The sequence below is a fragment of the Neolamprologus brichardi genome, chromosome 3 (assembly GCF_056152115.1).
Source record: "Neolamprologus brichardi isolate AB-2024 chromosome 3, ASM5615211v1, whole genome shotgun sequence".
NCBI lineage: Eukaryota > Metazoa > Chordata > Actinopteri > Cichliformes > Cichlidae > Neolamprologus > Neolamprologus brichardi.
In genome coordinates this window covers 24,569,791-24,596,213 of record NC_142106.1, presented here as the reverse complement: position 1 = coordinate 24,596,213, position 26,423 = coordinate 24,569,791, and the positions used below count along the sequence as shown (strand labels likewise).

General features: G+C 39.3%; 3 protein-coding genes across 3 annotated transcripts; 2 read left to right on the top strand and 1 right to left on the bottom strand.

Annotated features, from left to right (window-relative positions):
- Nucleotides 1-2,822: 2,822 nt before the first annotated feature.
- Nucleotides 2,823-4,236, bottom strand: LOC148103968 (uncharacterized). Its single transcript, XM_087839244.1, has 2 exons — nt 3,505-4,236; nt 2,823-3,068 (listed from the first exon to the last, which is right to left on the bottom strand). The coding sequence occupies exons 1-2, from the start codon at nt 4,201-4,203 to the stop codon at nt 2,823-2,825; spliced, it is 945 nt and encodes a 314-aa protein (XP_087695370.1). The 5' UTR covers nt 4,204-4,236.
- Nucleotides 4,237-11,116: 6,880 nt separating this feature from the next.
- On the top strand, nt 11,117-17,536 carry LOC102785179 (butyrophilin subfamily 3 member A2-like). The gene is made up of 6 exons (XM_006807794.3): nt 11,117-11,263; nt 13,384-13,725; nt 14,097-14,310; nt 14,472-14,536; nt 15,779-15,898; nt 16,004-17,536. The coding sequence occupies exons 1-6, from the start codon at nt 11,215-11,217 to the stop codon at nt 16,534-16,536; spliced, it is 1,323 nt and encodes a 440-aa protein (XP_006807857.3). The 5' UTR covers nt 11,117-11,214; the 3' UTR covers nt 16,537-17,536.
- Nucleotides 17,537-19,407: 1,871 nt separating this feature from the next.
- On the top strand, nt 19,408-23,925 carry LOC102784984 (butyrophilin subfamily 2 member A2-like). Its single transcript, XM_087835208.1, has 6 exons — nt 19,408-19,533; nt 21,806-22,144; nt 22,391-22,604; nt 22,855-22,919; nt 23,107-23,220; nt 23,469-23,925. The coding sequence occupies exons 1-6, from the start codon at nt 19,428-19,430 to the stop codon at nt 23,885-23,887; spliced, it is 1,257 nt and encodes a 418-aa protein (XP_087691334.1). The 5' UTR covers nt 19,408-19,427; the 3' UTR covers nt 23,888-23,925.
- Nucleotides 23,926-26,423: the final 2,498 nt, after the last annotated feature.

The window sequence follows — 26,423 nt, the reverse complement described above, 5'->3', positions numbered from 1 at the left end:
GGCGCTTTCTTTTTCTCCCATTCCAATAAGTTTTTCGTTTTTACTGATTAAAAACAATAGAAAAACAGCAGCAGTGAGGGATGGGCGCTAATTGTGCTGTTACTGTAGCTGTTGCTGTGTTTGATCCTCTTCAGTCTAAACTATTCACATTCAAATATTCGTAATTGATGTTATTAATCCAGATAAGATGAGAGGTTACCTGTCAAATACCTGACGTAGGAATGTTTATTGAAGTAAGTTGGGCGTGTGCGAGTCAAATCCGGGAGAGCTTGATGGTTAACAAAGCGTGCAGACAAACAACCACAAGTCGCCAACAGTCACCGAGTAACGGAGAGAGAGAAACGTGGAGGACTGACGACACTTGCTTGATTAAAAGGGAAAAAGCAAAGGGACGCACCAGCCTGAGAGATGCATGCTGCATTCTGCTGTGGGTTAGACCGTGATAACCTCTCTCTCGTCAGTGTTCTCCTCTTAGATTGGGGGATTTTTGTCTGTGCTTGAAATAAACTCAGAGCACAAATTTCACCGGGGGTTGGGGGGATTTCTTCTCCCTCAAGTTTAGTTCAATGTCCGGTTGCAGTCTGCTGAGCTATCAGTATTTTTGTCACAAACTGTCTCTTCTGGGAGTCAGAACGTGTTGGCAGGGGACATGGGAGAAAAAAAAATTAAGACGGACTTTTGCGAGATCTCGCAAAACAAACTCGGGATCTCGCAAAAGTTTATCGGGGCTCCGTACCTCTGTGTTTGGTACATGGTTCATTTAAATTATCGTTTACATATCCTGTCCTTGTAAACTCACTTTTCACCAAAGAGACGAGAAACATTTGAATAAACAAACAGAAAATGATGTTGACGGAGTGCCTTTTAGTGCAGATTCTAAATTACTCACCCACCACAGTAAAAAGATCACACAACTTGTGGAAACTTGACGCTGTCACAACACCAAATATGGCCTCGGTCTCTTGGCTCACGTAGGTTAACATAATAGAAAGCTTTGTGGGTGTCACTTTTCAAAAACACAAACCTCTTCTGATGACATTGAGCATGATCACTGTTTTCAGTCAGACTCTCTTACCGGACATCCTGCCAGTCTTTATCAAAGCGTGACATCAAGCCCAAGCGATAATTTTTTTTGGCTCCTTCTGTTCGTAATGATCTCTCCGTCCTTTTGTGTGTTCGGCTTTGTACTACACACAAACAGTGGCGTGAGGGATAGCCGATTCAATGTCAATTTTACTTTTAAATCCCTTTAATTGTGTTTCAGTTGTTGATTTAATTTCTCTTTAGAATGAATGATTCATATTCAAATGTTTAACCTATGCTTTAAGTCACATTATTTTACTAAGTATATGCTGACAGACCGTCTAATCTTTACTGAAGCTCCAGAACAGCCTCGGGGTGTTATCGTAACACTTAGCCTACAACACTCCTCTGTGTTTGTTAAGATTCACCGCAAAATCCGCCTCAGCGGTGAAACAGATCACTCACGCAGCGTGTGTGCTGTTTGTCTTTAAGCTCAGCAGTCATTTGTAATTCTAGATGACGTGATTAGAAGTTCATTTCTTCGACCTGTTGAAGTTCAGCAGCGTCTGGTTTTACAGCAAATCACTTTATTACGTTGCTGCTCTGGTATCAGCATTTACTGAGCTTTAACACCAATCTGGATTTCTGGCTACCTTAGCGTTAGCATGCTGTCTGTGCCGGTGCTTGCAAGCTGTGTTAACATTATACTGCTGTTGTACAAACAATACAAATGCTATGCGTACATACATACATCAAAAAGTTAAGTAAAACAGAATTTTACAAAAATGCAAAATAATTTTGTGATTACCTGTACCCATATTATTTTACGTGTATGGCAATTTTAAAATAATATGGGTAAAATAATTTGCTAGCATTATTTGAGTTACTAAAAGTTACTAAAAAGTCATATTCAAAGTAAATAAGTCTGTTTTGTATATTGTACTTATCAAAACTGGGATCAGATGAAAATGTATTAATTCTCCCTTTTTTAAAATCTCCTGTAGATATATATATTTTTAATTGTTATGTTTTAAAACAGCGCCGTTCACCTCTTTGCTCTGGTAAATCTTATGTTTACACGACTTCAGAAGAGTGAGGGCTGATGACATATGAGAGGGATGACAAGAGGCTGTGACAGGATGAACAATGTCACATCAAAGGTTTCACGAGTTTGTAAAACGATCAGCCTGAAAGTTTCTTGGCTCGGGATGGCAGCCTCTCCCTTCTTTTTGCTAGTGCAAAATAGTTATTCATAGACGTCACGGCAGACAAACAAACAATGAAGGATTCATTGTTTTCTGCATCAGGTTAGAGAGTCACTTTGTTACCAACTCAAAACTTTATTGGCTTTTTACAAAGAGAAAAGTAAACAGAGGAAAGATTGTAAATCTGTACAAACAAGCAGGACAATATACTGAGTATATAATAATATAAGCAGAATAAAAGTGCTATAAAAGGTTACAAATAACAAATAATTTAACTGTTCCATGAAGGTTTGACACAGATTGTTGTGCTGTTACATTTTAGGGTTGTGTGCACAAAAGTGTGAAGCTCATATTTTTTGTGTGAGGGATAAATGTTATTATTGAAGAGATCTCATTTATCCATCTTGAAGCTAAATTATCCACTGATTATGTAAGCAGATGATTTACAGGCATTACTTGATTGATTGGAAGACAAAATAATAGAGACAATCTCAAACATTGTAACAGCAGTCAGATTCAGCAGAAGGAAAACGGAGGATTTCTAAACCTGAGAAAGTGGAGTTGCATAGTGGTACTGTCATAAAGATGGCGAGTTCAAATACTTAAAGGGATGAGCTGTTGTTGTTTTTCATTCATCAGTGGTGGTTCAAGTAAGGGTTCCCGTCTGCCCTCTTCAGCCCCTCCTCCCTCCTCTGTGCCGTTGCAGAGAAAACCTCGAGAGCACACATTGTCTATCCTGTTCCTCAGAAACCAGCAGAGCCAAACAAGCAGGGCAACGATCACAAATACAGCTGCCGTTATGGAGAAAGTGCTCCACGACCAGTCAGAGCACTCAGATGGCTGCAGAGGACAAGAAGACAGAGCAGAAATATTAGTTAGCAGTTTTAACTGGCGTCTGTTATGGCGTGGACTGTGAGGCTCTGCTAAAGCTTCCACTAAATTACAGGGACCCGGCTACCCTCATAACCTATATTAACTCATTCCTACAGTGTCTCTCTCTCTCTCTCTCTCTCTCTCTCCCCCCCCCCCCCCCCCGCCCCGCCTTAGTAGATCTGTGCACCTGCATTGCACTACCCACTGTCATGCACTTTACAACCTTGTAGTAGCTCAGCAGTGACTAACTACATTTGTAGTCACTGTTGTCTGTGTGCTTGCTGATCTGGGCTGTTATCTGTGTGTCTCTGAATGTGGGATTTTGCATGCGTAAGAGTAACTGAGTGGACTTTTAATGCTTACTGTCAAATGTGAACCATTTAAATGCAGTCTGTTTTCTTACCCTCTCTGTGGTTGTAGGCTGGGATGTGGTGCTTGGTGGTGTTGGTGGTGTGGAGAAGTGCAGGCGGACAGCGGAGCGGTGTTTCTCCACTTTGTCGATGTCACAGTAATAAACTCCTCCGTCTCTCGCCTCGGCTCGCTTTATGATGAGGGACAGGTTTGCTCGTTGGTGCCAGTCTGATGGTATTGAGACCCGGCTTTCATCAAAGCCATTCCCATATGTGGTTTTCCCCGACCGGACATCCAGCTCCAGCACCACCTCTCCATCTCTCCTCCAGCGCACAGACTTCACCCACTGACCTGCTGTAATGGAGCGGCACGGGAGGATGGCATCCTCGCCCTCGTGTACAAAAACATCAGAAGGTATGAATACCTGCAGCTGTGCACTCTCTTCTTTCTTGTTGTTGCAGTCAAACTCGTAATAGCCTTCATCGCTGATATCTGCACTTGTCAGTATCACAGAGTCGCTGCTTTGGAAAAACCTGTTAATATAACCTGGAGCCGGCTTCCAGCTGCCGTCGAGATCCCCGACTAAATAGAGGCTGTTGTCCTGCAGGCGACGTTTCAGCGTGCCTCTTCCTTTCATGCACTCGTCTGTGAGGGGAAACTTTACATGGTCTCCTTCAGCGGCTTGAATCAGTTTCCCAGAAACGCCGCTGATAAAAAGAGGAATGAGCACAAAGAACGCAGAAAGTTTCATCTTGTCAGTGCGGCAGAAAAGTGAGCCGCACAGTAGCTGACTCGCTTTTTATCTGCTAATGCCTTACTCACGACAGCCTCTGCGCCGCGTGCGCCGCCCTTCTTATGAGTCATTCATATTAATGCTACTGCCTGTGTGTGTGTGTTTGGGTTAGAATATGAATGCGGTCTGGAGTTACGTCACACTGAAAGCATCTGGAGCCTCTCTACTTGCTGCCAAACCGGTATTTAATCTCGGAAGTTATCCCTTTCCTTTGGAAAGGTATGTGCAGTCTGCAGTTCTGCAAAAGAAAGATGTTGAATCTATTTAATTGTTGTAGAAAAACAATTGTTTTCTGCACTTTTGTTTTACACGTGCATTAAACTAAAGTCGATTACGTCGATTAAGCATCATGAGGCGGAGGGTGGTTCCCTATTTTTTTTTTTGCTGGGAGTTGATCAGTATTGCTTAACTATGAAATATTTTGCGTGCATTGTATCTTTTGCATACAGGTTTAACATAATAGCTTTAGTGTTTAGACTTGAGTATGAACTTATACGAAATGCAGCAAGATATTTTTTTTAAACAAGTTTTATTGATTATAAAATATACTAAATCGGATGCATATCTTATCGGCAGATATCCAAATTTATGACATCAGTATCGGACATAAAAGAGTGGTATCGTGCCATCTCTATTCAAAACGTAGGCTCCCGTGGCAATCTCTCCATGAATCACACACAGTGCAAATATTCCTGAAAGCAAAAGATGGCAACTTCAAAACCCCAATTCTAACCCGGGACTTCTCTCTGTGATGAGACACTCCACTCCCGACTCCTGGTGACACAATAACACACAAATACATAGCAGGTAATCCACAATTGGAAGCAAGCGCTTTACTCATTCAGACATATAAGTGAACAACAGGTTTAACTCAAGAATGCTACACTGCCTGGGGCTCAGCCACACTCTTAAACAGGTTGCTCCTGATGAGAGTAATCCACTATGGCTGCGGGTGACAAGCGGCAGGTATGGCCAGTGGCATGTCTAGAAAATTTTTGTTGGGGGGGGCCAGGTAAGGGCACAGATTTGGAGAAGGGTGGCAGATGTAATTGGCAGATAATGTTTAAAAAAAAATTGTACCAACCGTTAACCATAATTCAATAACCCTATAAACCTAATAACCAAATGCGCTTTTAACTCTTATTAGAATGAGATTTTAACCACTACGGTGCAAAGTTTTTAGATACTGTGTTGATAAAGTACAAGAGATACAATCAGTGCTTTGTCAGTGTTTACTCAGCATTCAAGGACAGCAATATTTTCATAGTGTGCATAGTAAACATGTAGCCACTCATATGCTTCTGCCTGAAGCAGCCCGAGCAGAACTATGATGATATCAGAGAAAGAAAAAAACACTTTACGAAAATGAATCATCAGAAACACAATGGGAGGGCAAAGTTCTGGAGTCTCATTGAGGTTACTAAACCAGTGCTTTAACTGTTTAGTACCTTACTTAGTTTGTGACAGTAAGGCCACGTTTGGTTGTTTTTGTGGACAATCATCTGCACAGCAAACACTAAACGCTGACTGGTTGACAGTTTTCTTTTGACAATGTAAAAATACATAAAATAAAACAAACAAAAATCCCTACACCTTAAAACATTAGATGGTGGACTTTCTGTGGGAGTGCTGAGAAGGTGCTGTGATTGTTCCTTTTAATCTGTGTGCCTTCTCCCGGGTCTTCCAATAACCTTATTTGTTCTCTCATCCAGACAAATCAAGCAGGTGACATTAAAAACACAGGCAGGGAGAATAATGTTACACACCAAAGGATTGTTATGTGTAAATCGGTGTTTGTTCAATGAGAAGCTGGAAGATTGCCATCCACCCAAAGGACTTGTATTTTATTTATATCAACCTGTTGGGACACTTTCTCATTCCTCTCTGCATTTGTTATCATATCTCTGAGGCGTGGCACAGTCCCTGCACGCTAAATTTCCGCTTGCAGTTTATTTCAAGCATAGACTAAAAACCCCCAATCCAGGAGGACAACGCTGATGTGAGCAGTGGCATGTCTAGAAAATTTTTGTTGGGGGGGGCCAGGTAGGGGCACAGATTTGGAGAAGGGTGGCAGATGTAATTGGCAGATAATGTTTAAAAAAAATTGTACCAACCGTTAACCATAATTCAATAACCCTATAAACCTAATAACCAAATGCGCTTTTAACTCTTATTAGAATGAGATTTTAACCACTATGGTGCAAAGTTTTTAGATACTGCGTTGATAAAGTACAAGAGATACAATCAGTGCTTTGTCAGTGTTTACTCAGCATTCAAGGACAGCAATATTTTCATAGTATTTTTACTGACATATAGTGCACATATGTTTTGGGCAAAAACATTTTTGAATATTAAAATACGAACATTTGTAACAAACAATTGACAAATTAGCCAATGCCAATGTAAAACTTTATCTGCCTATTAAAAAAAGAAGATAATCTTCTCACAAACTGGTGTTTGATTTTGAAACAGGAAAAAAGTGGGGAAACAACTGAAAAGACTAACATTTTAATAAAACCTGAAAGCAAGTAAATACTTTCTATGCTGCCTTATGGTAAACTTTGGTAATATTGATAAAGAACAACACTGGCTGATGATGAAATACAGTCAGCTGGCATGGTAACACTGCCAGTATTAACCTGCAGGGCTGGACTGGGACAGAAAATCGGGCATTTTGACTAGAGACCGGCTCACCAGGTATTAAAGCCATAAAGCCTTTGAATGAAAACAAACGCTGTTGTGACAGTGATGTACAGTCTTGTTGGTATATGTATGATTTCTATACATCTTACGTCAGATAAAAACTTTGGTTGAAAGATTTAGATAATTATTATTTAATATCTGTGAAATCTGTGAATATTAATAATTATTTAATAAAAGCTAGATATTTTAAATGAGAATAAGAAAGAAAAGTATTTCTTTGGGCCCCCTCTCCCTGTTAATGCCCTACCTGCCCCCCCTGGCAACACTTTGCTAGACCCGCCCCTGCACAGTTACCAGCTGTCAGCTACCTAAAAAGGATCCTGGTGTTATCTGTCTCTCAGAAACCGTTCATAACTTCCCTTCAACTCATTCATGTCACCTAAAAGGTAAACCTGTTTCTCCATCACCTGTTCAGCTCTGATGATTCAGTAAGGACGTCTCCTGGTTTCATCTTCATGTTTCCCTCTCACCAGATAACCAAACCGACATCATGACCAGCAGCTTTTACAGCTGTGGCTCCAGCAAACATCAGCTGATACTAGAAATTAATATTAAATAAATTCTAACAAGAGCTGATCAAGCTTAAACGTGCTGCTGTTGTTTAGCGTGGCATCCGCTGGTTTCCTCTTTCTGGCGCAAAGTGGGCGATAAATAAACAAGAGAGAAAAGCCGATCAGCTGATCATTGATCAGTTTCATGATTGAAGTAGCAACAGGAGAGGCAGGGGGAGAGAATGAGAGAAGAAGAGGCAGCTGTGCAGCATAACGACAGAATAACTCCAGCTTTGTGTCTTTTTTTCATTATAGCGAAAGTGCGGGACAAACTGCGTCTCTTCTCAGCTCAATACCAGTACGAGTTATTGTAACTGACTGTAAAAAGTCAGCACAAAGAAAATAAACTCCACCTAAACTTGCTTTATATCTGACCCAGATAGACTGCAGGTCATAACTTCTTACCTGAAGTTCAGTTCACCTGACACTCGGACTGGCGGCTGCCTCGGGGCTCTCCTCCTGCCTCCCCTTCCCTCATCCACCTGTTGCCACTGGTCCATCTCTGACACAGTGGTCTCCACTGTGTGGGAACACAAACAGTGGAGGAATTGTGTTGCCAATGGCATTAACCGCATATATAAAGGTTTATATATACAAAGGTGACCAGTGAACCTCTCTGCTGATGTCATATCCCCAACTTGTTTAATATAAGTTAAAGTACTAGTGTGGTAGGTTGTAACACCTGCATTATTGTTACAACTAACCCAGACTGTTGCTGTTACAACTGACCCAGACTCCTATAGCCATGAACTAGCTAACACTACAGCCAACAGCTAAAACATTAGCACTAAAGACCTACACAGAATATATCCCCATAGGCATACAAATAACACAATTTAAGTTTGATGAGTTTAACTGCAAAGCAGATAATGCTATTAGAAAATGAAATAAAGTAGAAAAACTTACTTTTTGGCTTAAAAATTACTTTTTTTCATGTTATATTGTCTGTGTTTGACAAAATGTGCTGATTTTTCACATGTGATAGCAGAACTGAATTGGGCATGTACAGTTGTGTGTGCATGTGTGCTCTGGGAGGCACACAGAGTCTCCACAGACTGCTAAGGATCAAACCTCTACCAACATGACATTGATTATAAAACTCTAAGCATATATGAGTAGATATTTCTAAGCATAAATGACAATCCACTATATAAACCTCACAGTTCTACAGCCGCATTGTGGAGAGCACATTGACCAGCTGCATCATTGCAATATGGATTGCAAATGCCTGCAGAGAGTGATAACAACCAGGACCCTGCTGCCCTCTCTGCAGAGCATCTACCATCGCAGAGTCCAGAGGAGAGCTGCCTCCATCCTCAAAGACCCCCCACACCTCCAACGCAGACTGTTCACACTTCTGCCCTCGAGACAAATGTTAGAAGTGTGAAATCCAGAATGTCCCAACTCAACAACTCCTTCTTTCCCACAGTTATCAGACTCTTAAACAGCTGACCTACCTCAACTGCAATTTGCACATCAGGGCACTTTGCACACTAATTCATTTTGCACATTAAGGTCCTTTGTACATCTACATCGACATCTGGACACCTCACTTGTCTTCACTTACTTTTTTTTGCACTTATTTATTTATTTTTCATTATTTTATCCTTATTTTTTTTCCTTATTTATCTTAATATCTTGTCTTATTTTTATACTTATTTATCTTGTTCTTTCAACCTAACTTGGCATTTGTGTATGGACAGCAAATGAAGAATTTCAGTGCACAGAGAAATGCTCTTTCTTCTGTACACATGACAATAAACACTTTTAATCTTGAATATTGAAATATACTGTTTATAAGACTGGGGAAACCTAAAGGAAGTGTTCGCCCAGGGCACCAAAAAGGCAGAACAGACCCTGTCCACACTAATTCACATTTGTGGCTCATTTAAATATTCTCTTCCTGAAATCGAAACTCTTAAAAACATATTTGCCATAAGGACAGTCAAACTGGCACTGTGACGCTGAAGCATTTTTTGTTCTGTTTTGCAGTGTTTTCTACTTCTGTTGTGTTTTATTCAAGTTTCTTAGTGATTTTTTTTGTCCTTTTGCAGCATTTTCCTTTATGTTATATTGGCGTTTTCTTAAGTTACAGCTCGTTTGGGGCGTGGTTATGGCGCTGAACTAGGCACACGTATTTTTGTGAGCTCCTGGCGATATTTTAAGTTACAGCTCGTTTGAGCTCTCAGGGCCACTCACATCAATCAGTAATGGAGCTTCATTTCAATGATTCCAAAAACTCCCAATGCAGAAAAAGCAAACCTGGATCGAAAAACACACACTATCATAGATTGACTTGCCCAGAGATTCTTTATTGAAGCAGTGTGGGTCATCTTGACAAAGAACCTAAAAAAAGCAACCATCTATCTGGTAGTTAAGTCTGACGTCACTAGCCGTGTCTGGGCCTAAACTCCGCTACAGGTCCATATATCAAACGATCACTATGGCATTACTGAGAGTTGAAAAACTGTCTAAAGTCTTTCATCTTTAATAAAATGATCAGCGTTCTGCTTTACCAGGTGTAACAATTGAGTTTAACATCCAGGCATCCATGAAAACGGAATTTATGACATTTAACGGAGTTAGAAGTTAGCAGGAAGTTAGCTCTCTAGCTTCCATCTAAATACAATATAGCATGTCCTGACTGCGGGGTTTTGGAAACAAATTACAACGTACAGCTCTGTTATCACTTCCAACATAAATGAAGACAGAAAACTAAACAGCAGTGACGTTTGTAGGGTTACTGAAGTTTGGCGAGCTGGTATATAATGATGTGCTACGTGACCGCTAGCGACACAGCTATGTTAGCATAATATAAACAAGCTAACTTTTTTCCCACTCGATAAAAGTTAACGTGAGTGTTCTCGGTGGTCAGGAACAAATGTAATCGCATGGCAGGATGCTGTAAAAGGACCAAACTTCAGCCAGGAGAACAACTGAGATAATCCATCCACAATACGAGGTTAGTCATTCATATACTGCTGCATGGGCTGGGCTGTAGTTACGTCCTAAGGTTTTAAAAACTGAGCTTAAATAAATGATTAGTGGTAATAAAAGCCGAGGGAGGTCAACAGTGATCACTGACTGTTTTAGGAGCTTTTTGAGATTAAATAGAAGAAAATACAAAACATTAAACATGTTAACAACACAAAAGCCATATTAAACGCAGACTACTTTAGGCCCGGAAGTAGGATTCGTCACGTCATCACTTACGACCGGGTTAAAGAAGAACTTTGAATGTCCTTCAAGACGCCTGGACTGGAGAACTATTACTGAAGACTACTAAACGAAATGAGAAGAAAGAGATTGGCTCGAGAATTTTGCACGGCACTGAAGGAGCCGCAGCCCGCAGCTTTCGGCCCGCCTCCTTCGGTCAGCTGATTAGAGGCAGACGAAGTCAGTTGAGTTTCGAGTTAAATTTGTATTTTATTTTAAGCCTTTCTAAATATCGCCAAAGGCGTTCAGTGATTCAAATCTCCCAAACTCAGTAATAAATAAATAAATACAATTAAAAAATTTATGATAAAATTCTTACCGTCCCTCCTACTTCCTGTTTTGCCAAACTGTAGTTCGTCATTTTGCTTCAGGCTCTTCCCTGGAGAGGATATACGGAATTGTTTAAGAAAGTTTGGGACCTTTTTTTTTTCTTTTTTTTTTTACCTCATTTTTTTTAAATCCCGTGGACCCAGCAGGTCACTTTTTCTGTGTTTCATCCATGAGTATCTCTGTGTTGCTGCTCGTCGCCGCCCTGTCTTCTTGCACAGGTAGTATTTGGATAAAGGCGACCGTACAAGAGTGGTTCGGGTGTGGATGGCTTTTCCACGCTCCAGTGTCAAAACCAGACGTTAATATACTTGTTATAAAAGCTGCCGGGGAAGATCTCCGTGCAGCAGCTGCCTCGGTCAAAACGAGCCCGTTCAGAAGGCAGAAGTTGTCTGAGAATAGTCAGGGTTTAAAGGTTTCTTCGTACTTCAGTTGATTCACGGAAAGCTGCCATTGGATGGAATTACCGAACAAAGTAAAAATGAATTGTTAATGTGTAAGTCGATGTACTTCTCCAAAAATGCAGGCAAAGTATAGGTTATTATTGAGGAGTGACAAAGTAACTTTACAGAAGCGCAAGAAAAAGGGGTGTAAAAAAAAGGGGAGTGGGGGGTGGGGTAAGGACCAAAAAATAATCTCCTGATTGGTCTGTGAGAAAAAAAGAAAAGAAAGGACACAACTTATAAGATCATAAAACATCCCATAATTGCGAGACTACAGCGCTATGTTTCGAAAAGAGAAGTCGGTATATCTGAGAATCAGAGATAACGATCTTCTTGTGTTTAACAGCGACGACTGTGAAGTCGGGCTTTAAGGCTTTAAAGGTCTGTCCCTGCTGGTTCTGTGTTAATGCTGCTAACATGAGTGTGATCTTCGGTCATCTATTATGTGCTAAAAGCGTCGACTTCAGTGAGCAGATGTTTGCATTTGTCGAAAGAATTAAAAGGTAAAAACAGGAAGTGGGTTTTGCTTCGATGAGTGGCAGTGAGTGTTTCACTTCGCCGTGAGGAAATTGTGGCCCACCTTTGGCGTTTTGCTTTAATCCCGTCAGACTGGAGGGTTTCCCAGCATGGACAGCTGTTTAAGGTCATGTCACAGCATGTTAATCGGATTTGAATTTATCATAAACGCTTTTTTGCAGTTCTTGCTGCCAAGTGTGAAACCGATTAAGAAAAGAAAAGATAAGATAGTAAAGTCTTTATTAGTCACAGAGATTGGACAAATATAATAAGAACATAAACTTAAATATGTGATTGAATATAGATTAGCATAATCTTAGGACAATGACACCATGGAAACAATATAGAAAAACATTGTACTGTCTTGTACTGTGGGTATGTGACTGCGGTTTGTGTGGGCGTGTGCAGAACAGTTAGACAGTGTTTGCTTTGAATGTTGACTAACAGTTAAAGCCGTGATCTACCAAAGCTCAACATGTGTTTGTTGCTGAAACTTCAAAAAGCAGCTTCAGTGACAGATTCTCACTGCCCGAGTTTTATCCTTTAGATTTCAGGGTCAAGTTCACAGGATGTTTAGAGTATATCAGTGGCATGTTTGGTAAACACTCCTCCCCCTTCCTATTAAAAGTGACCTGTCATATTATTCATGTTGCATCCTGTAATCGTCTTTAAGTTCTGTTGAAGAAGTTGAAGGTAGCTGTAAATGTTTGTCTCTGCTCAGCTTGTGATCGTGCTGTGCAGACAGACTTGTGAAACTCCAGAGAGTTCAGCAGTTTCACAAGGACAAAAGTGCAGAAGTAGTCGACATCGAACAGACGTAAATGTACTTTCAGAAGTATTCTCATTGCACATGTGCATGACCTTTTACGTCGCTTTAACGATTTACAAGCCAGAAAAAAAACAACCCTTGAAAGATCATTTCCACATCCTTTCTTTCTAATGCAGATATGTGTTTAGAGCAGATAAAGTTAAAGAGGGTTTACTATTCTGAGCTTTATCTTCATGGTTTGGTTATTGAAGTCTTTTAGCACCTTTCCACACAAAATATCCCTTATTTGCAGCATCTTTATCTATTTTAGTCAGTTTTCTTCGACATCAAACAGAGCCAAGCTGAAAAACTGCCTAAAACTGAGTGTTTAGCAGCATCTGAAGCCACAGGCATTACTCATGCATACACATGCCCTATATGTATGAGTAATCTGTTGTCCTCTGGGTTTCTAATAAGAAGCTGCACCCTATAAATGTGCTTACTTTAAATTTAATAAAAAGGTTTGTGTGATGAGTAACTATATTGTTGCTACACAGATAAAAGGTGTTAGGAGAACTCTTTTTAAAACACAGTAATGACCTACTCTATGTTTTATACCTTTTTCTCTTCACAGGAACAGCGGCCTCAGCAAACAATGTACCAAAGATTGTAGCCTCTGCAGGTGAAACTGTCCTCCTGCCCTGCAGCACCACTGCTAGCGACGATGTACCAGCAGTGGAGTGGAGTAGGGAGGGTTTACCTCCAGATATTGCCTTCCTGTACCGAGATGGATGTGAGACCTTCGAGATGAAGAATCCAGTCTTTCGGTACAGAACAAACCTCATCATGAATGAACTTCACCATGGGAACCTGTCAATGGTGATATCCAACGTGCAGCAAAATGACAGTGGAAAATACCAGTGTGCGATTGTTAGGAACACGAAAACGGTCATCGCAAGAGTGGAGCTGTTTGTAGGTACGTCCACTCAAAGATTAGAGCTGCATTTAATCCCCCTAAAGTAATTTTCTTCACTTTGTAAGTCTGCACGCACCTCATGTTTTGTTTTATGTTTCTTTAAACAACCTGAGGAGTGCATTTCACAGATTTCGTTCTTTATTCTAAGCAGCAGTAACTGTCTGCAGGGACCGTTTCTGCAGACAGAGGGCATTTTCACCCACATCATTTGTGACAAAGGTTCTCTTGGGTTCAAATGCAGAGTCTTTAGTCATGTATCTCTATCTTAAAGCTCGGATGAGATTTCCTAATTGTTTCTCACAGTTTTCTATGGACATTTGAACTGAAATGTTGGTCATAGACAACAGCCTGAATAATGAATATTTTTGCAGGTGCTGTTTCTGAGCCGACACTCTCAGTTGTTCCAGATGTGGGAGGTGGACTGACTCTGCAGTGTGAAGCCAGGTGTTGGTTTCCTGAGCCTACGATTAGATTTCTTGATGCTCAGGGAAATGAAATCAGTGCTGAAGACCCAAAGAGAGATAAAGAGTCTTTGGGATGCTTCACAGTCAAAAGAAGAGTCACTCTGCAGACTGCTACCAACAGGTTTCATTACAGTATTAATACTCAAACTTAAAGTGTTTCAATCTGGGTCATTTAGTTAAACTAAGTGGGATATGTTTTCAGGATATTTTCTGTGTGCACACTTTCTTCTTTTTCTAGAATAGCAAAGGAATAAATCCTAAATATGTGTCTTTTGATCACAGGGTCACCTGCAGAGTTCACCAGCCTGAGGTAAACCAGACCAGGGACTCAGAGATTTACATATCAGGTACACCAGAACTTTAACAAACACCTGGATGAATAAATAATTGATATTTAAATTAGATTTAGACTTAGATTAAAAACAGTAACTTGTTGAATCTCAGTAAATAACAATCAAATTTAACTATATTTTGGATGTTAAAAAACAAACAAGTTTAAGTTGTTAGTATATCTTCTAACATCGCATTACTCCTGCAGCTCAATGTATATGAGCTACAGATAAGCAATCATTCTAAATATTTATTGTAATATTTTTAAAGTTATTGAGATGAACAACAGCATGACATGTTACATTTTGTGATTATTTATTTAACAGAAGATGCATAAGCAACGTGAAACCACATACAGCCCATGAATCAGTAGTTTTGAAAACATTTTGGGAGTAATAGCTTGGTGTAGTTGCTTTTTGCATAACTTTATCAGTGTCTCACACTGTTTTGGAGGAGTTTTGGTCCACTCTTCTTCCCTACATTGTGTTGGTTGCTCCTGTCTCACCACAGCATTTGAGTCAGTTTGGTTTGTGGACTTAGACTGGGCCATTGCAACACCTTTTTCAGCCATTCTGTTGTAGATCTGCTGATCCTAAATTATACCAACTGAACCTTGGGGTGAATTTGCAGGGACATTTACTCCTGTTAGACTGGCAGCTGTCCTGAACTTTTTCAATTTGTCAATAATCTTTTGCACTGTGAAATTATGGACTTCAGGCTATTTTCAAATGGCCTTTTAACCTATGCCAGATTAATGATCAACAACAGTTGCCTCTATAAGCTCATTGCTGGAGTCCTTTTTTTTGCGCATTGATCTGACCTTGGGGAGAATTTGCTGGGATGTCTGCTCGAGGCAGAGTTGTTGCATTGTGTTAGCACACACTTGAATGCTCCAGACCTGCAGACCTGCTCATGATCAATTAATCAAGTGCATTTGATCAGGAGCAGTTGGCTACTTACCCTCTTAATTCCTATGAAGGCATTAAGGGTGTACTTTGGTTTTCCACAGACTGCTTTTGCATTTTGTCTTAATTTTTGTTAAATAAATAAAGACACGTTTTGTAATTCAATTATTTTCAAACTGTACGGCCCAGATCATATTTTTATATTTATATTACTATGTGTTGATATGTAAAGCCTTAGTGGTAACATTTCAGTTAAAAGCAGCTTAGAAAACAAACTATGGAGATCATCTACTCGTGTAATTTTTATTTTATCCCATTGTTCGTGCTTGATCTTTTTTTTTTAAATCATTTCAGATGAATGCATGAAATCCTCCACTCGAATCATCGCAACTGCTGTGGTAACGACCATCATGGTGCACACAGTAATCTGTGTTTTTACTGTGCTCTTTTTAGTCCAGAGAGGTTACTTGTCTGGTAAGTCATTATTTTTTCATTCACTAACTTTTGTCTTTGTTGTAAGATCAGTGACCGTCAGGAGTGAAAGAAGTGCTAACTGTATATTTTTTTGTGTTCATACAGTGGGAGGACAAAACTCGAGCTCGGAGAAAGACGAGATCAAGCGATTAACTAAAGAGCTGAACGACCTCAAATCCAGGCAGAGTCCAGCACAACAGTCCAGGCAGTCCTCAAATAACCCTAGATCCTCACCAGGCACCTCTGCATGTGGCATCCCACCCCCACCAAAGTCTCCCTACCAAAGCAAGCCCCTCAAGCCAGCATCCTCAGCCAACGGCAGCCATCCAAAATCTGGCACCTTACCCCAGACCAAGGACTCAAAACCTGTTGCGTTAGGACAAAATCCAGCACGCAGCCCACAGATGAGAAGAAGCAGTCACGGCGACAGTTCTGCTGTCTCAATAACTAATGATGCTGCGTCATTCACTCCTCTAGATTCAAAAGAAAAGCCTTTTCCCCGTTCAACTAGTCTGTCTGTGAAACGGACGCATGCAGTCATTCCAAAGTCTCCGCGCAGAAATACTCTCTCAGGCATTTCTAACAACCCCTACGGTGTCCTGGCAGATTTATCTGAAGATGAAAATCTGATTGGATAAAGAGTGATAACTAAATGCGATCAGGCAGGTTTGAAATTTGTATAATTGAAACAAAACATCTCAGGTTAGTGACTGAATCTTAGTAAAAGCTGTCAGTTAGATGGGAGTTTGGGAGGTTTGGAAAAAAAAAAAAGGAAAAGTAACGTATGTGTACAAAATTCTTGATCCCACTGAGCCTCTAAAGCCGGCTGAATCATCAGCTTTGAGCAGCTAAGATCTCTGTAGCAGATTACTCTAAACCTTTGCAGCTTGAGAGTGATCTATATTGTAATAGCTGTTACACAATGCTGCCTATAAGAAACGTTTTAATGTAATCTATTTATAAAATAGAAACTTGCAATAAGTTGTTGACCACTACTATTCCTGCAAGATGCTGACATTCAGTCACAGTATTTGGGTCAGATTGACCCTCATTTACTAGTTTATTAACAGCATGTAGACACAAATCTGTTGTGTGTGTTTTATCCCCATTCCCATATAGTTTGTTCATACTTTATGAACAAATAAAGGCAAGCACTGCCAACATTTAAAACGAATACTATTTTACCACTACTACTATTTTTATTTTACTTGAGCCACAGTGAATGTCTCAGTTCAATGCACTTAATTTTTATATTTATGTAGTACAAAATCACAGCAACAGATTGCCTTAAGGTGCTTTATATTGTAAAGATCTTACAATAATATGAAAGTGTGAATTATATTCAGAGCCTCTGTTACTGCAGCCTTACTGCTTTTCCATCACTTTGATGGAAAGCACAAATGCTTTAAGTGTTTACTTTTCACTCCTGGGACTTTGTTGATGGGAATTAAATTCTTGTTGTTTCGCACTTTTCTCTTTAATGTGATGTTTATAAATGATGTCATTTTGCATTTGTGTTTCATTACAGCAATTTGACTGATGGGGTTTTGTACAGTTTCATGGTATAAAAGTTAAATTTGTTAAAAAATTGATCGTGCTGCAGTCTTTGTGCATTAAAATGAGACTAAATAAAACCAGAGTGCTTCCTGTCTATGAGCAGTATATTATTGAAAACTTTGCAAGCTGCAGATGAAAGATTGAAAAGTTTGAAGTTTTATTATATTCATAGGAACAAACACTTGATCATCTTTGATCCAGTAAGAATTGAGGTCTTCCACATTTAGTGTTATCAAATAAGGATGCTTTTTTTGGTTTTTTTGTAAACATTTATTTTTACACTGTTCAAAAAAATCAAAGGGACACTTTTTAAATTGATATTAGAATCATGTCAGAAAGTTAATTTACGGCACCTTACTAAAGGCAGTAGTAATAAGGTAACAATAACATCTCTCTTTCTATCACCCTACATCAAAAAGTCCTCAGTGGACATTAAAGCTGGACCTCAGTGGCATTTTGGACACTAAGCTGATATTGTCAGTAGATGTCAGGCTGACACAGGGCAAGAAAGACACACACTCACATTCAAACATACTCTACACACTAACATGATACACATTGTTATTTGGTTGAAATATTAACTCTTTGTGTTGTGAATTAACTGCTTATATTATTTAAACCTGGCCCTTCATTCTCTGTGTGTGCAAACTAACATTGTTTTAGTTGTTTTACACAACACAACCTTAACCATGAATACAATAATTTTAAGAAATCAACATTAACTGCATCTGTTTAATTAGCTGACAGAGAAATGTGTGAGAGAGAAAAGTGGTGTCACACTTCTCCAAGTTGACTTTTATTAGTAGGTGCTGGGTTTGAATCCTCCATGAAGCTGACAGTTGTTTTTAATCTATAAAGCATATTTGTATGCTCATGCCTGACTGCTGAGAGGAGCTTAAAAATAAACACTTTAGAATTACAAAGTTGCAATATTTTCACAATACTTTCCTGCTGTTTAAATCATTTTAATGTACATTTACCTGTTGCCTGCCGATATAATCAAACACATGAATCTTAATTAATTTATGTTGATTTATGAAACACACAAAAGAGCCTTCCTTGCCTCCCTAGGATCACAAAATCACATAAAAACACAACTTAATGTCCCACTTTTCCCACTAACACTACCTTTTTTTCATTCAAATCTATTGACTTCTTGTTTTTGAGCCTTGTAAATGATGAAGTTTGCTACATAAGCCTGAAATATGTTGACAGCTTTGGTTGTGTGTGCTGTAATTTGCAGTTTCTTATTTCAGTTTCACTGTATTGTTTTATAGCAGTGATTTACCTCAGAGTCAGAATCATGGTTTGCACAGGGCTTTGCCAGTGAGTTCAATTAAAGCCTCACACTATAAGTTCAAGCTGCTGATAGCAGAACAGCTGCACTGGTATAATGTTAATGAGACTGAATCCATAATTGTTTTCTGGACTAATAGAAAATGTATCATGTTCATTAGCCAGTTAAAATGTGGACAACTCCTTTAATCGCAGCACACTGGTCGACAAAAGATGTGAAAACTATAAGAAACTCTGACCTTAACACTGACCTATAAATCATTCAAGTATTATAAGGCTCAAAAATCAAGAGATGAACCAGCGTTAAAACAGAAAGCAGATAAAAATACCGAAAGCACTTAGGTGTTAAAAAAAGTTGCGTGTATGACTGCGTGTGAATGGATGAATGAGTCATATTGTACTGTATAAAGCGCTATACCATCCAGCATTACAAAGATACTTTCATATTAATGATTGTTAATGAGCTTATAATAGATGATGTAAGGAAACCTACCTGTATAAGAGGAAGTACTTTGATTGTTGATCTACTAAGCGCTATATAAATGTGTGTAAAATTATCAGACTGCATGATGAAATTATGGCCCTGATCCCGCCTTCTTCTCGGTTTGCGACTTGAACTACAACAGTCGAAACTGTTCAGCTTCGTCTGTGTCGGGCTGCTCTCTGAAGAGGAACCATGGACGAAGTCAACAAAGTTTGTTTTGATGCCTGTTTGAACAGGTCGCTGTGGTTTGTCCGCCTGCTCCTGCTCGCCGCTGCCCTGTCCTCATCTCGTTGTACAGGTGAGATTTATGGATTTATGTTTTCGGCGAGTCACTTTACAAATGTTAACACAGAGTCGCTGTAAAAGTGCGTATCTGTCTACCTTTAATGCCTTTGCTAAAGTTTCTGTATTATTCTGTATCGAAGTTCTGACAATAAAAGCAGGATGTATCAAGAGCAAATGTATCAAGAGCCGGACGCTCGTCTTTTCTTTTTTTTTTTCTTCTTTTGTTGTTTTTTAACACTAAAATGCACCGAGAGTTTTGTGAAATTTCTCCAAAGAATCTTCTCAGAGCAGAACACGTCGCCCTCCTACATCTGTGTGTGTGTGTGTGTGCGTGCGTGCGTTTGCATGTATATGTGTATATAAAAACAATACATGATCAAAGTGTCTGTAGAGTGTTGTCCCAGCATGTCAGTGCTGTGGCTTGGTAAAACATCCTGAGTGAGTCCGCTCAGGATGGCAGAGAGTTCAACGTTAAAATCCTCAAGCACGCCTATCAAAATGAGGTGGATGTCAACTGGGTATTTGTTTACATTTTGAGGAAACAAGCTCAAAATCTGTGTGTCAGTCATTTAAAGAGCTTCTCTGTGTTTAAACTTGAAACGCTGAGCGATATTATCAAATGTTTCTCACAATCTGAATGTTGCAGCTTATTTCTACGTTTAGGGGAATTTCATTCTGACCGACATGACTCGACTAAATTGACACCCAGTTCCTCAATTCAGTTCAAGTTCACTAACTTCCAAAGTTTATTTTTGGATCACTTCTGTTGTAGAGCACCGACTGCAGTCAGCAGGGAAATCACACTGCTGCTGATGTTTGTGTGCAAACAGCAAATGACGTTTATCGGTGATTTTGCTGTCACGGTTGCAGCAGAGATTAACAGTGTGGTTTTGTGCTAAAAATGTGTTTTTAATGTGTTTTCTTTATAACTGTCCCTCAGTTTTATTGCAAAGTTTCCTACAAATGTTTGTTCTGCATTTATTTGACTCACGTTATGCAGGAAGCTTAAGAATCTGACGCACATGACAGGATTTCCTTTGTTGCGCATGCTATAAAAAAGGCAACAAAACAAAAATTGAAGTAAATTTACTACTTGCACGTACACAGAAATGTTTCAGTGTATTTGTGCATGACGTTTTACCTACCTGGAACTGTGAGTCTACTGCTGGAACAATTATTATGACATTTTGTCTGATTTTTCGTTTGACGTTATGCAGGGATAAACTATCCACAGAGACTGCAACTGTCTCCTCCTTATTTCAGACAAAACAGACATCTTATCTTAAATACACCACATCACACTAACAGATTAACATCGCTCTCAGACATGTGGTTCGTCTGATATTTAAATCAGAATGAGGAGGCAGCGCCTTCACCTTTCAGACCGCCCTTCTGTGGAACCAGCTCCCAGTTTCTTACACTCTAATGCAATTTTAGCTGTTGTAATTTCTCGCTATATACAGGCTGAAAACATGCTTTTCTTATATGGTAAAATTGGGCATGTAAATGTGTCAGTCTGTGGGGACTGACACACAGTTGTAACCAGCATTAATTTGCCACAATAGCGACAGTAGGCTGCATTTCTGTGCTGGCCTCGTTTTTCAGCCACAGAGACTCCTGCTTGGGTAATCTGTGGTGGAGAGGTTAGCTATTACAAATATATAAATGAAATTACACATAAGGCTTATCACTGACCTACAACACAGTCTGTGCGTATTTTAGAGTCTCACAGTTTTCACAAACAGAAGAAAACTTCAGATTTGTTGGACTATATTGTATCGTGAGAATAAACACTTGTGATGAGGGGCAATTGTGGCTCAAAGAGTCAGCAGTCCTCTTGTAACCGGAAGGTTGCCGGTTCGAGCCCCGGCTCAGACAGTCTCGGTCGTTGTGTCCTTGGGCAAGACACTTCACCTACCACCTACTGGTGTTGGCCAGAGGGGCCAATGGCGCGATATGGCAGCCTCGCTTCTGTCAGTCTGCCCCAGGGCAGCTGTGGTTACAACTGTAGCTTTCCTCCACCAGTGTGTGAATGTGAGAGTGAATGAATAGTGGAATTGTACAGCGCTTTGAGGGCCCCGAAAAAGCGCTATATAAAATGCAATCCATTATTATTATTGATGAGACCTGATATTTATATGAATGCTTTCTGGGCAAGTTTTAAAGCATAAAGCAATAATGAGGTTGCTGCTGCACACACACAAACATTTTTTTTAGTAGACTCAGTTCTTTGAATAAACACAGTAATTAGTTCCTCCGTGTTTTGTTATTTCTATTATCCACAGGAAAACCCTCAGCGATTGTCGTACCAAAGATCGTGGCCTTTGCAGGTGAAACTGTCCTCCTGCCCTGCAACATCACCCCAAGTGGAGACGTCCCAACAGTGGAATGGACTAAGGAGAGTTCACTTCCAGATATTGCCTTCCTGTACCGAGATGGGTGTGAAACCTTTGAGATGAAGAATCCAGTGTTTCGGTACCGAACAAACCTCATCCGGCACGAACTTCACAACGGAAACCTGTCAATGGTGATATCCAACCTGCAGATAAGCGACAGTGGAAAATACCAGTGTGCGATTATCAGGAAGAAGAAAAAAGTAATCACAACACTGGAGCTGTTTGTAGGTACGTCCACGCAAAGATCAGAGCGGTATTTAATCTCTTTAATGATATCTATCTATCTATCTATCTATCTATCTATCTATCTATCTATCTATCTATCTATCTATCTATCTATCTATCTATCTATCTATCTATCTATCTATCTATCTATCTATCTATCTATCTATCTATCTATCTATCTATCTATCTAATAACACTGTTGGTTGGAAAGTTCAAAGGCTACAATGTGAATAATTAATATTTTTGCAGGTGCCATTTCTGAGCCGAAACTCTCAGTTGTTCCTGGTGTTGGAGGTGGACTGATTCTGCAATGTGAAGCTAAGTGCTGGTTCCCTGAGCCTAAGATTACATTTCTTGACAATCAGGGAAAAAAGATCAGTGCCGAAGACCCAAAGAGAGATGAAGAGTCTTCACGATGCTTCACGGTCAAAGGAAGAGTGTCTCTGCAGACTGCTACCAACAGGTTCAATATCAAATTAAAACTTACCACAAGTTTATATTCTGAATGATGTGTTGGAGAATTTTTATCTTGATCATTTAGTTTGTTTACTTCAAACAAAGTTGTACTTGTAAATATACATTGATTAGTGTGTAATTACATCTTTCAACTGATGCCTTCTCAAGAATTTAGAATTGATCCGTTAAATTCGCTCACGCTAACCCCACTGGTGCACATTTTGAATAAGATGTAAATGTGTGTGTTTTGGTCCCAGGGTCACCTGCAGGGTCCACCAGCCGGAGATACATCAGACGAGGGACTCAGAGATTTACCTGCCAGGTAGCTTTAATCAAACACCTGGATTAGCTGTGTCTATGCTTCACTATCCATTAGCTATTCAGACACACAACATTTATTGAGTGGTAAAATGTGCTGATAAAGCAGCTATGAAATTATGCAGGTTCCTCCTCTTTTATTGAAATGCTATCCCTTTTTTCAGGTTCAATCTCTTTTTTTGTGATTACAGATGGATACCAGGAGTCCTTCACTGTAACCATTGTAATTACAGTTTTAACCACCTTAACAGCCACTGTCATCTGTTCATGTATTGTGCATTTAGTGAAGAAACACAGCTGCCCTGGTAAGTCAGTTTCTAGGCGTTATTTTTAAAACTGCTAATTCAGTTCAATGAATCATCAAACAAGTGAAGGAAAAGCAAAAAAATTAATAAAAAATAAAAGGAAAAAATATACATATGGTAAGAAGCACCTGCATTTTAGCCTGAATTTAGGTTGGCTTTGTCATAACAGTTTGTGTGTGTAATAAGAACATTGAAATGTCAGGAATGAAACAGATGCTAATTATTTTTGTTTTTTTGTGTTCATACAGTGAGAAGACAAAAATTGAGTCTCGATAATCATGGTACGAATGATGAAAGGCAGAGTCCGGTCATCCAGACAAGCGACCGTACATATTACTCCAAATCCTCATCAAGCATCTCAAATCCCACAATCCCCCCCTCTCCAAAGTCTCATCACAACAACGACAACCTCAAACCAGAGGCCTTGACAACATCTGACAGCTCCTCACAGACCACAGAAGAAGATTCATCACATCTGGACACCAGCGGCGAGATGAAAAGAAACAGTGATAACAGCAGTTCCCTTCCAGTGCTGTCCATTCCTCCTCCACATCTTCGCCGCTCGTCCACTCGTCGGTCTGTTAGAGGCAGTATACGTGTTCAGCACAGAAACATCATCTCTGAAGACTCAGAGCCGCTGATGGAGATCGGACCTGAAACTAAATGAGGAACGTTTCATAATCAGACAAATGAAACAAAAAAATATCTGAGGTCGCCGTTTGAAACGGACTCATGCTGTCACTGAGGTGGGAGCTGACCTCTAAGTATTCGCTATTGCAGCTGAATTTCCTGTTAACTGATTTGTCATTTATTTCAGGACGCCATCCAAGTGAGTTTTATAGAAAAGCATTGCATTTTATAAACATACCAACATTTTAAATACTTATTTGATAGTTTTTGTTTTGAAATACAGTAAAAGTTGTCATTTTAATGTGCTGAACCTTTCAGCCTGTCACAATATCTGCTTTTCTTGATTATCATCGTAGGTAGTAATACGGTCTTATAAGAGAGGCACCTCAATTCAAACTTTATCCACATTCATTTTGTGTAATATATTGGGATATGTATTTCTTAGAGCTTTGCTGTAATCTTTTTTGATTTTTGTAATTATTGTATTATGTAATAGTGCTGTTTTAACTTGTTGGTTACTGTTCTTGGAACAGCTGCAACCACACGATTTGAATTATTTTCACCTGGAATGATGTGCATGTGAGTATGAAGCTGGCTGAGCTCCAGCCAAAGTAAAACTCCGACATGGACAGCAGTGACAGTGAAAACCATGTATCATGTAACTGTTTGTGACATTCTGATATAAACACACGCACCTATAAAACAAACTGTAATGTTAAGAATAATAAAAGTTGTTGTTGTGACTCTACAGCTGTCGATCATTAATTCTGGTTAAAGCAAGTCAGGCAACTCAAAGGTTCCACTGGTGATAAGTGACCTTAAAAAACACCACAAACTAATTAATTTGTGATTCTTCAATGATCATGTTATCACTAATTCCGTTGTACTAAGAACTATAACACCACATATAAAGATCCTGAAAAGGCAATAGGACTTACAGAAAACTTAAAGAAGTCCCTCTGGCTTCTTTTTCAGACACTTAAAATGAAGCAGAAGTGGAGACTAATTATTTCTCCCACTTAAAAACGCTGTGTCTGGACGAACAGAATCATGACAAATTTTCCCACTCATGTAATTAATTGGCATAGTCCGAATCTTTGCTCGTCACTTTGCCTCAATATGCTCTCTGGAGAGGAAGCATAGAAGAAGTTAGCGGACTTTTCTTTTCTAAAACCCGTGGATCCAAAAGGCCTTTTTTCTGTGTCTCATCCTTGTGTGGCCTTCTGCTGCTGCTGATTGCGGTCCTGCCTTCTTGCACAGGTACGATTTGTATATGCAGAATATGAGTGCTTTACGTCAGTATTGTTTTTTCATGAGTCACTTTACACATCAGGCATTAATACATTTGTTATAAATGCTGGTGAGGATGAGCTCGGTGTAGCAGCTGGCTCACAGCCGGGTTGGTTCAATCAAAACAAGCATGTTTGCAAAGTTCAAAACACTCATAATGTTTTTAGGTTTTCTTCAGTATTCACTTAATGCAGTCATATTTGAATTCATATAAAACAATTCAAGTCAAAAATGAACTATTTGTAGCCAATTCAGTTTTCTTCTTTTTCCAAAACCTCAGAAAGAAATGGGCTAAATATTCCTCACATTGCAGCAGAGTAAAAGTAAGTAAAAAACATAAGGTTTTGGAGTGGCCTATCATCTGGGCTTAAATGTGACTGGATTACAGAGATAATCGTGAAATTCTGGAAGAAGCTGCTGCTTTTTCTCTGTGTGTGGAAAACTCCTTTAGAAATCCTGTTGTAAGGCTGGTGTTAAATTAAAGTACAATTGCTGTTTGTGTTAATAGTTAAAAATGACAAAAAATGTAAGTAGCTTTGACATCATATGCAAAGCACACAGAGTAGCAAAGTGTGATGGTGAGTTACTTAAAAAGGTTTCTGTTAAAAACCATGGCAAAGGTTTAAAGTGAGTTTTTAAAGAAACAAGGTATCATTTTTATATCTTTTCATTTTTTACATGCTACAGTTTTTTGTTTTTTTTCTGTAGTCTACAGAGGATTTTGTGGTATTTATTGTGAAAGGTTAAATCAGGTGATGTGAGAATTTAAGGGAAGCAAATACAACTGTTTTTTGTTTTTTTTGCTTTTTTCCAGACGTCTTCCCATAATCGTCTCTCATTTCTGCTGAAACAGTTGAAAGTAACTGTAAATGTTTTTTTCTGCTCAGCTTGTGACGCATGCTGTGCACAGAGTTCAGGAAATTTGTGTCACAAGGACAAAAAGGATTTACAAAATTGCACAAGTTCATGGTAATGAAATAGAAGTAAATCTACTTAGTACGTGTATGGAAGTATTTTACAGCATTTCTGCACGACTTTCTACACCACTTGAACTACTTACAGTTATTTTTTTTAACTACTATATTTTACAAAGCAGTGCTGTTAAAACTTTTGAAAGATATTAATTCCACAGCAGTGTGTCCATAGCAGAGTGGTTTCTTAAATATGGGCCCTTTGCTGAATTTCATCCTTTATTTCTTTAGTTAAAACATTAAAACAGACCTACTATACTCATTTCAACCTCCATGTTTCGATTCTTGGAGTCTCCTACAGTAGTTTTGCAT